General features: G+C 43.3%; 1 protein-coding gene across 1 annotated transcript in view; it reads right to left on the reverse strand.

The window, feature by feature from the left end:
• Window positions 1–16,159, reverse strand: part of THSD7A (thrombospondin type 1 domain containing 7A) — a 982,498-nt gene that overhangs the window by 96,658 nt on the left and 869,681 nt on the right. Inside the window, exons 16-18 of the mRNA XM_085630781.1 lie at window positions 5,634–5,639; window positions 3,668–3,801; window positions 553–706 (exon numbers count right to left, since the gene is read on the reverse strand). Coding sequence (XP_085486907.1) covers window positions 553–706; window positions 3,668–3,801; window positions 5,634–5,639 — 294 coding nt within the window. The remainder of the gene's footprint in view (window positions 1–552; window positions 707–3,667; window positions 3,802–5,633; window positions 5,640–16,159) is intronic.

Genomic DNA, 16,159 nt, shown 5'->3' on the forward strand with positions numbered 1-16,159 from the left:
AGTTTAGGATTTTGTCTTAAGTTAGTTCTGTGAATCGGGCCCTGTGTGTGCACCCAAAGAATTAAAAACACTGCTGTGAAAGTCAGAAGTCCCAGTCCAAAATAATCATATCACCCTGACACTCAAATATCGGTCATACTTAACTGTGGGCGCTAGATCCATATTTAATTTGAATTTACTGTGGCCATACACAAAATGAATCACTGCCAAACATCTGTAATCTTATCAAAAACAGCAGCTCACATCCGTCTAAACAGAGCCTTATTCTGGGAATAAGCGATGCCAGAGACACCGTTTCCACGTGAAAAACCACAGCGAGAGGCTGAGAATTCCCAGCTGTCTGATCGAATATATGGAATTTACCACTAAAGTTCTGTGATAATAATTAAACCTCTGAAAATGAAGAGAAATCCTAAAGATTGTGTGAAAAATCGCCAATGAAATTAACGCAAAAACAGCATTTAAAAAACTATTGGATAGAACTGACATTTAAATATGCAACTATGCAGTTATAAGAAATAAAAAAAGCCAAGTTGTGAGATTTATGCTCACCATCGAGCACTTCGACCATTGGCCCCATTCAGACATGACGCAGTCCTCAGGACATGGTAGCTTGCAGATTCTGGATCCAAAAGGCATCTCCTCCGTGTCACACAGGTAATCTTCAACAGTGTCAGAAGGACCATCAACGGTGTTCAGCATGCATCTAGAAAAAAACATTGCACTATTGTTATGCAAAAACAGTCCTTTAACACTAAAACAACATATAAGGTGAAGGGCTATACATCGCCTCACAATATGCAGATCGATTGCCAAACTTAGTCATTATATTATTTATCTTCATTGAGATGACATTTTGCAAGCAATCAGCAAGTGAACTCGAACAAGGCATGTGTAAATCACACAACTACCAGAATGCATTTCTGACTGAAGGAAAGCTAGCAGCTAGCAGCCAAAGGGTATAGTAGGATGCATGAAAGTGCAGAAAAACATTCAGGGGCAGATTTACAAGCCCTTTGCGTCACTTTTGCACCGTTGTTGCGTCACTTCTGTGATGCAGCGGCAGCATAAAAGTTGCGGACCATTTACAACGTGATGCATATAGGGAGATGCGTCATGTTGTAAAGTCCTGTGCCCATTAAACCTGTGTCAGGTTTAATGTATGCAGGGTGGCCGTTCCGTCGCAGGAAGCCCCATAAAAGTGACTCAGTGAAATCTACAAGATTTCACTTAGTCACTTTTACGTCTATGCTGCGTCAAAACCCTGCGCCTGCTTGAAGTAGGCGTAAGGAGTGACGCAGCATGCTAGGCATAGGGCGCCCCTGGGCATTGCTGGAGGAGCGTCGTGCTTGCGACACGACTCCAGCAATGTATGACTTTTCCATCAACAGATGCGTCAGAATTTCTGACGCATCTGTCAATCCTTGCGCCATTGTGCGGCATATTGTAAATATGGCGCATCCATGGTGACGCAAGGATTTGGCATGTTGGCGCAGGGAAAGTGACGCATCTCTACAGATGCGTCACTTTCTGGTAAATCTGCCCCTAAGATCTGTTGTGTTCTTAAGCCAGAATGTGTACCTACCTCAACTACGTTGAGAGCTGATTGGGGTTAGGAGGGTACCATTTCATAGTTATGATTTTCCCCTTGCATATTATCCAGGTCAGTCTCACCTGTTGAGCCCCCACACTGTACCTGGATTAATGTGGCACATATTACCATATTTGAATGGACAGCCACTGTGCTTCACAGGCATTGCACTTGGAATTATATAGCTGTTTTTAATGGAGCTAGCGTGTCTTGCCTTTTCATATTTGACCACACAATAAAGATATTGTGAAAGATGAGAAATTATGCACATTATTTCTATATGTGCTTTGTTGAATTTCTCGTGATTGGCCCAATTTACCTAACCCCTTTTGGAGTACAGGCTACAAAATGCTGCGAATGCATTGCTGCTTTAGAAGGAAGAGGTTATGACTTGTCATGGCCCCTTGGATAATCTTGGAAACCTAGGGCCTGATATGTAGTTTGGCAGCTGCCACCATATCTAGAGATCTCCGCCGTCCCTGTGGAGCTTTCAGTACATTAAAGAACTACAGCACTGAAAGCTTGCTGGGCTGCCACCATATTTTTGAAAAACAAGACGCTAATGATCCTGACACTATGGAAGTTTTCACTTAGGGTGTGGGGGTCAATTTTATTTTTTCTGTTCATTGCCACCCACCTTTCATTTGTGGTCTTGATTAGGACAAAATACACCAGACTGTCCACTGTAAATAGAGTGAATAGTCTTATATACTGTTGGAAAGTTGCTTATTAGTAGTAGTAAATATATATTTACCACTGGCAATAAGGCCACTAACACGGTCTAATGCTCAGAATAGGTCTCAGAAAACTATTCCCATGCTTAACCCCTGGTAGCATGGCTCCGAGTAGGCAGGCTTAACTTAGAGACACACAATAAAAATCCAACACCAATTTATAAAATTAGGAAATATTTTATCTTTAAAATTACACCCAAAAAAAAAAATCCAATGTAGAGAACCGGAGATATGCATTTTCAAAGATTTAGCACTATATAGCACATAGAAACCTATAATGCCTATTGGGACATCTGGTCACACTAGGCCATTACAACCTACTCCCAGTTGAAAGTTATCACTCATTAAGTGTAATAAGTTAACCCAATGTTATCCTATGGGGGAGGCAGGCCTTACGGTAGTAAAAAACAAATTTAGGAGTTTTTCATTACCGGGACATGCAAAAGTTAAAAGTACGTGTTCAACTTTTTTAACAAACTGCACTCTGCCCTATGGGCTACTGAGGGCCTACTCTAGGGGTGACATATGTAGTAAAAGGAAGGTTTAGGCCTGGCAAAAAGTTTATTTTGCAACGTCGAAATGGCAGTTTGAACTGCGCACACAGGTTGCACTGATAGGCCTGGGACATTTTCAAGAGGCTACTTAAGTGGGTCGCACAACTAGTGCTGCAGACCCATAGTAGCATTTACTTTACAGGCCCTGAGAACATGTAGTACAACCTTACTCGGAGCTTAAAAGTAAATTACATTTTCAAATTGAGTGCAAACATTACCATATTTAGAGGAGAGAGCACACGCACTTTAGCACTGATTAGTAGTGGTAAAGTGCACAGAGGCCTAAAGCCAACAAAACAAGATCGGCAAAAATGGAGGAGTAAGGCGAAATGTCTGGGGGAAGACCACCCTAAGGCTGTCAAGTCTAACATGTACTTGAGCAAAACTTTGGGAAAACTATGCAAAATCACGAGTAGTTGCACGGAATGCAGATCTCTAATTTATCGCTATATTTTGGCTTTAAATGCGCCCTTGCTTCAATTTTTGACACAAGAATGCATTTTGCACTAATAAAATAATGCCAAAAATGTAATTCTTGCAAACAATAGCTGCTCACGTTCTGATTGTTTGCTTTGTTATTGCGCTCCGCTGCTATACAGCACAAACAGCGACCTAATTGCGCGACGTGGTATAATGGCTCAATTTCAGGAATTTCACATAACAAGCGTTAAGCAAAATTCCCAAAGTTACTCGACGTGTGCTGTCATTATTTACATTTCAACCCAGGCCTAATAAATATAGCAGTCCAGTGGCTCAGTGCAGCAGGTACATCGTGAACATGCCATTACCTCACTTTTCTCGTCTGCACACCTTCACCACAATTATCTTTCAGATTAACATTGGTGACTTTGCAGACGCTCCATGGCTCAGTGATCCACACGTGCTGGCTGCAGTCGCTGTGGCATGGAACCACCTCGTAGACCTAAACGATAAAGAAAACGTGTGAATATGGCATGTAGATAGTGAAGGATTGATTCCATAATTCTATGTATAGTGCAGTCACATAAACAAAGTAGAAAATAAAATAAAACGTTGCACGATTATAATTTTCATACATACTTCAATCAAAAGTCTGATCTTCATAGCCAACATTTCCTGTTATAAATTTGCTTTGGATAATGAAAGACATATTAAAATAGAATAATTTGTAAAAAAAAAAAAAAAAAACATTTATTGTAGGTTAATCTTTTAGGGAGGCTCAAATACTTTGTAATCAGATCCCTTCCTGAGGGGGTCATGTTATGTGACGACAAGGAGGTAGATGAAATGTATGCAGAGCGTCTCTTCAGGTGCGATGTGGGAGCCCGACACCTGGCGCGGGGCGCGGAAACACCGGCCCACTCTGAATCAGGCAGAGCGGAAGCCCAGGCGATATTTCCGTTCCAACTGACTCCTAATCAAGGCCTCAGTGTTGATTTAATTCCTGCAATTAGTGCTTGTCAAAATGAGAGGCTTCATAGCACAATCACATCTGACTTATAGTGATTGAAAAACTGAGACAAATAAAAATTGGTACCCTGTATGGAATTTAGGGATACCCGCAGCTATTCAGAGTGCCTAGAAGGCTGGCTCCAACCATTGCATTCTAAGCTCGATGATAGTAAGAAGCAGGGACACAGAGCAGAGAGAGATAATTGGGTTTCCTTCAATATTTTTTAATATTGTGCTTTTGACTCTTCCATAGACAAACAAACTATATTATTTGATATTAGAAAAATTTAAAAAGTTTTATTTATTTATTTCTTTACTTAACTCCGATTGGCCGTATGCCGGAGTTTACTACCCCCCCCCCACCCTGCCACTCCCACGCCCCACCGCCCCGCAGCACTCCCTCCAGGAGCCGCTACTGGTACCTTCCATCTGTTAACTTTATTTTCCACACTTGTCATCTACCACACTGAGTATTTCCCTTGTATCCGGCTTGTATCCAGCTTATTTTGTTCAAAAGGACACCATTACTGTCTGATAACTTTTGCCAATGTTCAGATCTGCATTCCCAATTTCCTATGAAAATTAGCACGCACTACATGAACTAATATGATCTGTATTTTAGAAATCTTCATGTTAATTTTGTTTGGTTTGAAGAAACGTAGCCGAATGAACGCTATCTCATTCAAGAAAAAATAGTATGCATTTATGCATATATATACATATCCATAGATATAGATATACTACATGAACGCAATCTCATTTAAGAAAAATATTGTGTGTGTGTATATATTTACATAAAGATATACAACATGAATGCTGTCTCATTTAAGAAAATTGTGTGTGTGTAACTATAAGTCTATCTATCTATCTATAGATAGATAGATAGATAGATAGATAGATAGATAGATAGATAGATAGACAGACAGACAGACAGACAGACAGACAGACAGACAGACAGACAGACAGACAGATAGATAGATAGATAGATAGATAGATAGATAGATAGATAGATAGATAGATAGATAGATAGATAGATAGATAGATAGATAGATAGATAGATAGACAGATAGATAGACAGACAGATAGATAGATCGATCAAACCAAGGTATTGCCTCCTACATGAGATGTGTTGAAGGGATTCTTCCTCGCCTGAGCTTTAGCGGTTTCCTCACATTAATTATATTCACAAAAATAAATTAAAATGCCATTGTGCCGACCTGCTTTGGTGATGACAGGTCTGTAGCACAGCTGATTATAATTTTACATGCGTACAATTAATTTTGAGGTGAAAGATCACCAGTCATTTATGACAGTGTTTCTTACCTGAGCCTGGAGCATCATGAAATGGAAAAGCGTAAGAAAGTATTATGGGGGAAGAAAAACAAAGCACAGATTAGATACTTAGAAAATCATATATTATAAATTACACATATTGCAATAACACATTTAAATGCGCATTTTAAAAGTATATATGTATCGAAAATATTCAGTGGAAGTACAAAAGTTACATTAAATGTAGCAATTTAATTTTACTTTAATTTAGCTTATACAATGCCAATTGTGTGTCATAATAGAGACCAGTAACATCTAGGCTTTATGTTGGTTTGTGACTAGTATGTGACACTTCAGTTGTATACCTCTCTTGTCTCTATCTGCAAGAAGGATTAGAAGTGCATAGTTTACAAAGATATATATGCTTCAGCAACAGTCGCAGTGCTTGAAGACATCTAATGTCGAGGAACAGGGCTGGAGTGAGAAAGCTAAACACGTGGCCTATGTTTGCAAATTCGCAGGTTTTGTACTTGTAAAGACATGCTGTATAAGAATTTTGCAAGGTATGAAGACTGCATTGATTTGAGTTTGCAGCCGGCAATGTTTGTTTCAATATCAGGGAAATCAACAGTAAAAAGGAGCCCATCAGACCATGAAACAGGCCCACAAACAGCAAAAACAGCCTACACACCGACCTAAAAGGCCAGCCCTTTGGACCTTGGCTGAATGCACTATTGGTCAATCTGAGTCTGTCGAGGAAGTATTAAGCCATATATCTACATTATACATGTAAAATAAGGAAACAGAGTCTTAGCTGGCTATGTTCAGGACATTTTATCCTGTCTACACCGAGGTCCAAATCATCTCAAGAACCTCGAACAAATGTCTGCAGGTGGGGGGGGGGGGGCGTAAAGGTCTAAGGTGTCTATAACCAGTCCTTTAAAGTATATTAGTGCTTTCAGGAGCTACAGTGCTAGAAAATGTTGCGGTGCCATGAAAATTGTTGTACCCACACTAATAAAGTCCTCATTGCAAGTTTGTAAATTCCTATTGTGGCGGAAATGAGAGCTTCTGCATGTTTCGAGATTAAAAGTTATTAGGGAATACCATATTCCTGAGTGGTTCCTGCACACTTTTCGCTAGAATAAAACTGGGAAAACGTGTGTAGGGAAAACATGCAGTGATTTTTGTGCAAACATCACTTTCTGTGTTAATTCCATGTGGTAAAATTCATACTTTTGTAGTAGTATAGACCTCAGTAAATTCGACTCCATACGACATTGGTTAGTCTTGGTGCTATATTACAAAAGTGTCTCACCCACAATACTTTTAATGAGAATCTGGATCTCAAAATGTCCTACTGACCCTGCGCTGTGCGTCACCACAACCCAAGGAGGTAATACAACAGGCTAAACGCATATGCCCTGCTGCTATGCCCGTACAACTGTTTCATATGAAAAATAGGGCATGCACTAATTCTACCCTAACCATTACTTCTTCGCCTTTGAACATAACCTGACCCAAGAGGATGATGTTCAGTTCCTATTTGTGTTTTGAGGCTGGGCCAGAAGAAGGCCTTGCTGTACCTCAGTGTCTTCGTGGAGGGCCATCACTTTTCTGGCCTTTACTGTTTATCCAAGGAATTAGCTTGATGTTAATCCACAGATTCTTTGAATATTGTGTTATATTCTATATTAATCTCCCTTAGCATTACTGGAAATAGTTTTATTTTATGGGAAGGCTGTGGACAACAAACAATGTATCTTTTTGTGCACTTGGGTATATTAGCTGTTTTCAAAACTAAATCACTAAGGTCCCAATGCCCAAATACATTTGCACTTGTTTGTGGGTAATTCACAAACATTTCCATGGCCTACTGGGAGGGAACATCCACAACAGTGGAGCTGGTGTAGTTAAAGGGGTTTCTACAAGAGCAAAAATATTTTTCCTTCCAAGAAACAATTTAACAAAGCTGTTTTGAAGTGCAATTGCATTGTACTTTTGCTTGTGTGAATGATGTTGATTATTTACGTTAACTTAAAAATGATTTTACATTAGCAGAAATAAGAATGTTGAAAGAAATGCCAGCAGTTCTCTTAGGAACCTGAAATTTTCGCTAGGTTCTAGACTTACTCTTATGCTCATTCTTGATTTACCAAATGTTATAAGTTTTTTTTTAAACTTTATTTTTAAACAGGCGTTGGTACACTTTTTCAATGATACAGAGGCAGGGTGGTGTCAGGTGGCGGTGAACAGAAGGAAAGTATACAGCATGTACATCATTGTAGTGTAACATCTCGATTTCTAGTCCCAATTGAACCAACACCCCTCCCACACTACATTATTGTGTTCTATATTTTTCCCACGAGGACCAGATTTTTTCCCAGTTTTGCGGGGCACCCTCTACTTTGATAGACCATTTTCTCAGCCTGTTGGCACCAATCTAGGTCATTTTCCCAGTCCCTAATCTTAGGGAGACCAGTGTTTCTCCACATTCTTGCAATATTTCCCTTAGCCACCCCCAAAGCCAGCATGAGCCAAGTTTTAGTGTGTGTCGGCCAATTTGTTTCCCCTGTCACCCCCAGTAGGTGCCATTTTGCTTCCACCTGAACCTACTGCCCCACCACCCTGATCATGATCCGTGTTACTCCAGTCAAATAATGCTGTATTTTGGCACATGCCCAGATGACATGAAAGAAGGTTCCTACCTCCCCGCAGCCCCTGATGCATTGGTCTGTGTCACAGTGACCCAATCGATGTTGAAGCGTTCTGGGGGAGTACGATCTACGCAAGGTCCAGAGTTGGACCAATCTGAAACTCGATCGTATGGCAATCTCCCTGGGGCTTTGAATGGCCTCATCCTCCAAGAGTCCCAAGTCTGTTTCCCATGTCTCCCTCTAGGGGATCAGGGAATTATTGATGATCTGTTGGTAGGTGAGAGAGACTTCTTTATCTATCATTGGGTCAAGCAATAGTCTGTCCTCAAGTGGGGAGTATTCGGTATTTGGTATTGCACGACATGTCTTAGCTGGAGATAGTGGAATTGTTCCGAGTCGGCCATCTTGTATTCTGCTTGTAAGTCTTCGAAAATGAGTATGGCTCCCTTTCGTCCCTGAGGCGATCTATGCCAATGAGGCTCCACTTACGAAAGCCCTGTAGGTATCACACTTCCTTCAACAGGTCACTTTGCCAGAGCCGGGACTGTCCAGTCAATTTAGCCTCCCACCCCAAGAGCTTTGCGACCTCTCACTAAGTTCGCACCACCGTCTGTGAGTACGTTGTAAGAGACTTCTCAAATTTCCTACAGTATAATGCAGCCAGGTGTACACCACTCCCCATAGCATACCGGTCTACCCGATATGCAGGCTCGGAGAGGGATGTGAAAACCCAGTCATTAACAGTGATGAGTTGAGATGCCAGATAGTAGTTCCTGATGTCAAGGACTGCCAGTCCACACTCATAAACCCAGATTACTCAGTGCTATGCGCAGGTTTCCTTCTTCCCACAATAGGCTACGTATTAATGTTATACGTTTTAATTTAAATGCAGGAGGAATGCTATGGGAGTGCGTTTTCAATTTTGTCTGAAAACTCAGCAGAATTTTAGATTTTGTACATATGCCAAATCTTCCATGCATCGGTTTGACTCCTTTCTAAGATATATAAATTTTAGTGTGTTTAGTGCACCTACCCTTTAAATTTGGAGTCTTTCTCTTGGACTGATTCAAAACCAACACTTGCATTTTAAAGTCAGAATATTTCTCCCGTTGCTATAGTAATGCGCTAGAAACAAATTTCTCATTTTTTCTACTTCACAAACAATTTTAGAACATTTCTTGTACATGTTTGTCAATCTCAATGAACCCGCAGTATCACAAACATCCATAAATCTGCATGTTGAGTTGAAACTCAGAGCCTCGTAGTATTAAGTGGCCCTGGGAGAATGATGTTTTTTGTACCTGCTGTTTGCAGCTATTTCTTTTTGATCTTACAGAAGGGACCTTCTGTTGTGCGGTCCGCCTCTGAAATGGAACATCATTGTGCACTTTTTGAACCTCATACTCCATAGAAGTGAGATCATTTACAATGAAATGTGGCCACACGCAAAAAAAGGCATGGCTTTGCTCTCTCTTGCATATTACAGAGTGAGTGCAAGGGTAAAAAAGCTATTTGGACCTGTCACCCAGTTAGGGCACCCTAAAGGTTCACATTGCAATGACAGGGACCCCCACGGACAGCCACCCTTAAAACTGAGACCAGGTTAACCACCTGCATCAACAGACTGGCTGATTCGCAACTTCAAACAGCCAATCCTCCTTTTCACTGGTACCTGTGGAGAAAGTAAGCTTAGACATCTTTGGATGTTCACAACTTTTACTGTTATATAGTTGTGATAAAATACGGATGCTCACAGGAATTCCAGAAAAGAGAAGTGTATTTAATCAGAGTAAACGCAGCACACAGCCAGCGCCAGGCACAGCCAGCAACAAACTCCGTCTTCAAACTATAGAACGTGCACATATCATAATGGTATTACAAATGAACATTCCCCAGCATGCCACAGGCTACGAATACCCCTAGCTATTTGCAACACATATTCTTCCAGAAACACCCACTAATCCTATTTAAATTGCAAATGCTAAAATACCACCATGCTAAAACAATATGTATATTACCAAATTCCAATTGACTGAATGAACCCTTTCAGTGTAAAAAAACTATGATTGCACATACTTTAACACTTTTCACACTTTGAATGTGTGATATACAGTGAAGCACATATGAAAAGTTGTGGGGAAATAAAGGCATTTCTCCAAATTAATAGAAGACTCAAAGAGACATTATTTTTTTTATTGGTGGAAATCCCTGTCTTCAAGTGTTAGATGTAGGACTTTCCATAAGAAACCATGTGCGGTAGTGTAGGAAAGCCCATGTAGCACCCAGGGTGTGCCACTTGCTGCAAATCAATGCAGAGCAGCCCAAGTGATACTTTATGTATCTTTAGGGCTTCTTTCCAGCACAAATAAAGTTTTGCACTGGAAAGGAAATCCCAAATTAACAAATGGCCCCACTTGTAAACCCAGTGCAAATTCTTAGTAAATCTAAGGGGGATATTCTCAAGAACGTGTGTTAATTATTGCAAAATTAGCTTAACACAACTTTGCACATCGCAGTCTATCGCGGGAAAATAACACTGTGTTAACGTTGTACTCTCAACACGGCGGCACCATGTGATTGTCCCAAGATAACGTGGCAAATGACCGCGTTAAAATCAATGTGATGCCGAAAAAATGCGAAACGCCAATGCGAAAAAAGTGGCGATGTGGCCAACCGAGATAAAAATATCAGTGATAACCAGAGACAGACCTGCAATTCCCACTCGTACTGCAGGAAAAAGCACAGAAAACCACAAACAAAATAAATCCAACTGCGTAGCACCATGGAGGAACCCAGAGCAAGCACAGACCCCCACAAGACCCCAGGATGACCAGCATGGGACCTCGGGGTCACGGAAGGGCAAGGAGAAGAAGACGAGGAAACAGGATCATCATCACGGAGGTGATAGAATACCACTAACAACTGTTCATCACCTCCAACGTGTCATTGGCAAATAAAAATGTAATATGGCAGTCCATCCTGGACAGGATAAATGCACTCGGAGGGAGGAGGAGGACAATTGGAGAGCTCAAGAGGCGCTGGAATGATGCGAAGCGCAAAACCAAGAAGAAACTCGCTGACAACCATCAGGCAGCAATGCAGACTGGAGGTGGCAGTCCAGCGGAACACCAGAAGCTGGATGAGATGGAGGAACTGGTCTCCACAGTCATCAGTGGTGAGACGGTGGCAGGAGTTGGGGGTCCGGACACTGCTCGACGTGACCAGACACAACAGCACCAGGGTGAGTACTGACCAGGGACTGGGGAGAGGTGGGGAGAAGGGCACAACGGCACACATTCACAATTAAGTACAGCACAGCCACAATGACTCTGGACCATGTCACTGATCCCCTATGCACACTGCAGCACACACACATAGCAAACACAGCACATCAACATCGACGACAATGTGGTACAAAGTGCAACACTTTCTTCACAGAACAGAGGACACAACTGGTTCCGCTTGTGCATAGAAACTGGCCAATCACATCTGGCATAGCAGGAAACTGTGAAATGAAAATGTACGCGTACAACCTCACATCTGTGATGTAGTTCAAATGCCCACATTCCCGCATCAAATAGTCAGCTCCTCCCAAACAGCCACAATGTACATTGTCATGCAGTCTGTATGTAAACTTGAACAATGCATCAACATACATGTCAATACAATGTTGAAGTGCATCTCCACATCACATTGCAGAGGGACAATCAACACCTCCTGCAGAGCAGACCAGACAACTCATCAGTGATGATGAAGAGGACCTCCACACCTTCCACACTGATGCCCTACAACAGCTCATGGACATCTACGGCAATCCACCTCCAGGAGAAGGGCAGCCCAGCTGCATAGAGGATACCCCACCCCCTGCACAGACCACACAGCAGATGAATGCTGCTGGTACTGCGACACACATCTCCGGCCCCTGATGTGTCAGTGGCACACAGTGCTGCGGCCATACCACCTGCAGCCTCTGATGTGTCAGCAGCACATAGTGCTGCAGACCAAACACCAGCACCCACATGTCAGCCAGATGACATAGAGGACGACGATGAGGGTGGATCAAAATTTGCATTAAGAAGGAGGCATTAGCATTAATTTCCACTATATGCCCTGTTTCAGCTTGGTTCTGCCCTCTGCATCATGCCTGTAACAACACCTCCCACTGTCCCCCGAAACACTCTGCTACACTCACCTTCGACCTCGACATGGACAGCCTTATTTTGTTTGTTTACCAATGACACAGCAATCAGACTGCGGACTGTCCTCTTCATCTCCCGATGTACTCGTCAACCCCTAGAGGACTCTGGCTGGCCCTACACTGGGCTACAAAGTAATGTGGTGTTTGCATGGCCATGTACTGTTCCAGCTCCGACACTCCACCTAATAGGAACTAAACATTCTAAATTCACACAGATGTGTCATGTCCATGATCGACCATGTATGGCTTAATGTAGTGACACTGATTGCACAAAAACCTACACCCTGGGAAATGACATCAATGCGCATATTTGACCATGACCCACATAGCCAATGAGATGACTGGGAAGGTGTGCACTAGCTGTTTCCTCATTGCTCTGAAACAGCAACTGCGCAATTTCACACATTTGACCCACGCAATGTTTGAAATAGTGCTGTGTGTGAAATGTCAAAGTCTTTGGCAGGCCAAAAGTAGTGTCCCCCATCAGATTCGTCAACAGTACATCTCTCTGCATACCTACATGTGTACTCTCCATCCAGCAGTATGTCAGATTGAGGTACTTTGCCAAGCACCGCTGTCCACTCACCTTGTGTATGTGTTGCTGTGTACGTAAGTGTAAAGGGCATTCCATGCAAGAGTACCTCGAGCAAGGACTTCTGTGTGTGGAGTGTGGATACATTGGGCTATCATTATCGCTGTGCGTAGTGTGGGAGTCATCATCATCTGCTATGGTATCTTTCTCAGGGGTTGCCTGCTACATGCAGAACCCAGCTCGGAGGTGCAGATGTCCTTCCGCTTTCTGTATTGAGACAAAGGAGCTTTCATCCCTAATGTTAGTCTGACTACTGCCTGCATTCTGGAAATGTGATGTGTCTTTCGCGCAGCAAATGATGTGAGGCCTTAAGTTTAGGGTGCACCAATAGCGATACTCACACAGCAGTTGACATGTATGAGCCAAGACCGTGAGCGGCCTTGCGTCCCTTTTACAATCCCTTTGTGCGTGTCCACCCTCTGGGTGCATGCAACATTGTCGATGGTGGGCCTTGTGGCACCAACACTGCAACTGAGACACACGCATCAGTTTGTTTCCTGTGCAGCCCAGATATGGACCACATCCAGAGATCAGGGACAATTATTCACATTCTCTACGCTGCCCTGGCGTACGCTGGGCCAGGCCACTCAGCGTACGAATAAAGGGGGGGACGATCATGCAACGTGTCCCAGTTCTTCCCCACTGCCTGAGGTGACATGGCTACGTCCGGCTGGCATATCACGAGACTCAATCATAGAGGGTCCATGACTTGTGTTGCACAGAAATGGTGGCACCGAAAACACTGGGTCCAGCACAGGCCCACCGCCACGGGACGGTGACTTTCCCTGCACTGAGGTAGGGGCACCTAAAGTGCTGATCGGGTGTGCAGCCTGCGATGATGTGCCATCCTGGTGGTCTGGACTGTGAGAACTGCTGGACTGCAGTGTAAGCCTGAGCCCGCGGTCAGCGCGGGCATGCTGCCACGTGGCGTTGCCTCGCAGTTCACAGAGTTAGTGGCACCTACAGAGCTGAGCACCCGCCTGCGATGATGACATGTGCACTGATATGATCTTGGCCATTGCAAAATCAAGACACAGAATCAAGTGTGTGACCTGGTGGACCGCGGTGTGGGCTGCATGATGTGGAGGCTGCCAAGGTCTCGGGCCCCGGGCTTGGAGCTTGCACCGGCGTGTCGTGGGCCCTCTTGGAGACACGCCTGTGGTGGAAGGTGAGCAGTGAGGCCTAGTTGCGCAGGGGCAGGCAATGACAGCTGGGCGGCGGGAAGGGCTGGGGTGCAGCAGCCTGTGTGCGCAGGGGCGGGCAGGCAATGATGCCGTTTGCAATGATATGTACTCTGCCATCATTAACTCTGGACTCTGTTTCAGATAAGGGACCGGGTGGACTTCAGTGTATGCCGGCACATGGTTGGAGACACACCGGTGGCAGCAGGTGAGCAATGAGGCCTGGTTGCGCAGGGGCGGGCAATAACCGCTGGGTGGCGGGAGGGGCTGGGGTGCAGCAGCCTGTGTGCACAGGGGTGGGTAGGCGATGATGCCGTTTGTAATGATCTGTACTCTGCCATCATTAACTCTGGACTCTGTTTCAGAGAAGGGACCGAGTGGACTGCAGTGTATGCTGGCACGTGGTTGGAGACACACCGGTGGCAGCGGCTATCGCAGGAAAATTGGTGTTATCGGCTGTTGGCACCAGCTTGAGAATGGTGTGATAAATTTATCATCACTTTGGCTGCGATAAAGTGCTGCTAACTCGGTGATAAGTCCTTGAGAATATGCCCCTAACTGTTTTGAAACAAGGGGCTGAGTTCCATTTGCCAAAAGCACGTGAAACTCATAGTTGGAAAATGACCCAGTAATATGGTAAGATGTGCATTAAGAGGTGCAGTGATAATATGGCTACCTGTTGTTTCCCATTACTGGGTCATTATTTCTTAAAGGCACAGTAACAGGGGGGAGATACAGCACCATGCCAGTAATTCCAGCTGCAGAGATATTTCCACGCAGTTATCACGCCACTTGTAAATTGCCGCTATGTGGATATTCACATTCCCTCTTAGTTTGGACACATACACAAAATTGTGCATTGTGAATCCCACAATTTTTGCTAGGAGATAAACTGCCTGGAGAAAACCATTACACATGGTTCGGTTTACTACCGTGTGAGGTCTGTGCACCGTTTTGAATTTGAAAGGTCGAAATGGGTAATCATATCTAGTTGCGGTTTTACCACACGTGAAAATGGCAAGTTTTGCCAAATTCCGAATTTTACATCAAAATCAAAATCCTTTAGGCAGCATCTGAAGGAATGTGTATGTGGAAAGGCACCGAGCCTTGGCACAATTTTTACTCCATTTGAATCTGAAATTGTGGATGCAATCCGCTTGCTCCCGGCATTAGATTCAGCTGATTAATCCTGTAAGTAGCACAGCATGTTGAAGTAAATGTGGACATTTGCTGTGAATAATTCTATCATCCATCAGTTTAGGGGGTCCAGAATGCATTGTGGCCCCCCGTTTAAAACAATTTATATGTGGAGAAAAACAAGCAAACAAATGTACATGCATTTGCACTTTTTATCCTTCAAATAAAGGGCAGAATTTCCAATGCAAAAAAATCCAGCAATGTAGGGCAAGCAATACCCCCAGAAGTATATGTATTTCATAGACTGTGGTGCATACGGTTTGAGTTACGTGCGAATTACTGAAAAGTAGTAATGTTATCAAAAATGTTGAAATACGTCAAGCATATAATGCAACTACGTTTGTCTAAAGGCATGCCCATGTCAAGCATCTTTTTGAAGGTGACCTGATGCATCTCTTCCGAGTTTCACTGTGGCTGAATCCATTAAAGAGAGATGTTATCACTTGGCTCTCAGAATTTACAGAACAGATTTAAGTCACTGCTATTAAATCTGACTACATTAGCTAACATATCCCACTCCTCAGTCCAAGTTAAATGGTTGGGTAAATTGTACTTGTCAAAACCATGCACATTATTTCAATATTATGATCGGTTCTAACATTTCCTCTTGTCGCATTCACCCTCAGGGCAGAAGATAAATTGTCTGTTCCGATTTGCATATCCTTGGTGATGTTTTAATTTCAAGAAAGCGAGGCTACTGCAAGACACACAGTGAGGGTTGTCCCTGTGCCACCTCAGGCTATGGACACCTA

Source organism: Triturus cristatus, chromosome 10 (genome assembly GCF_964204655.1).
Source record: "Triturus cristatus chromosome 10, aTriCri1.1, whole genome shotgun sequence".
NCBI lineage: Eukaryota > Metazoa > Chordata > Amphibia > Caudata > Salamandridae > Triturus > Triturus cristatus.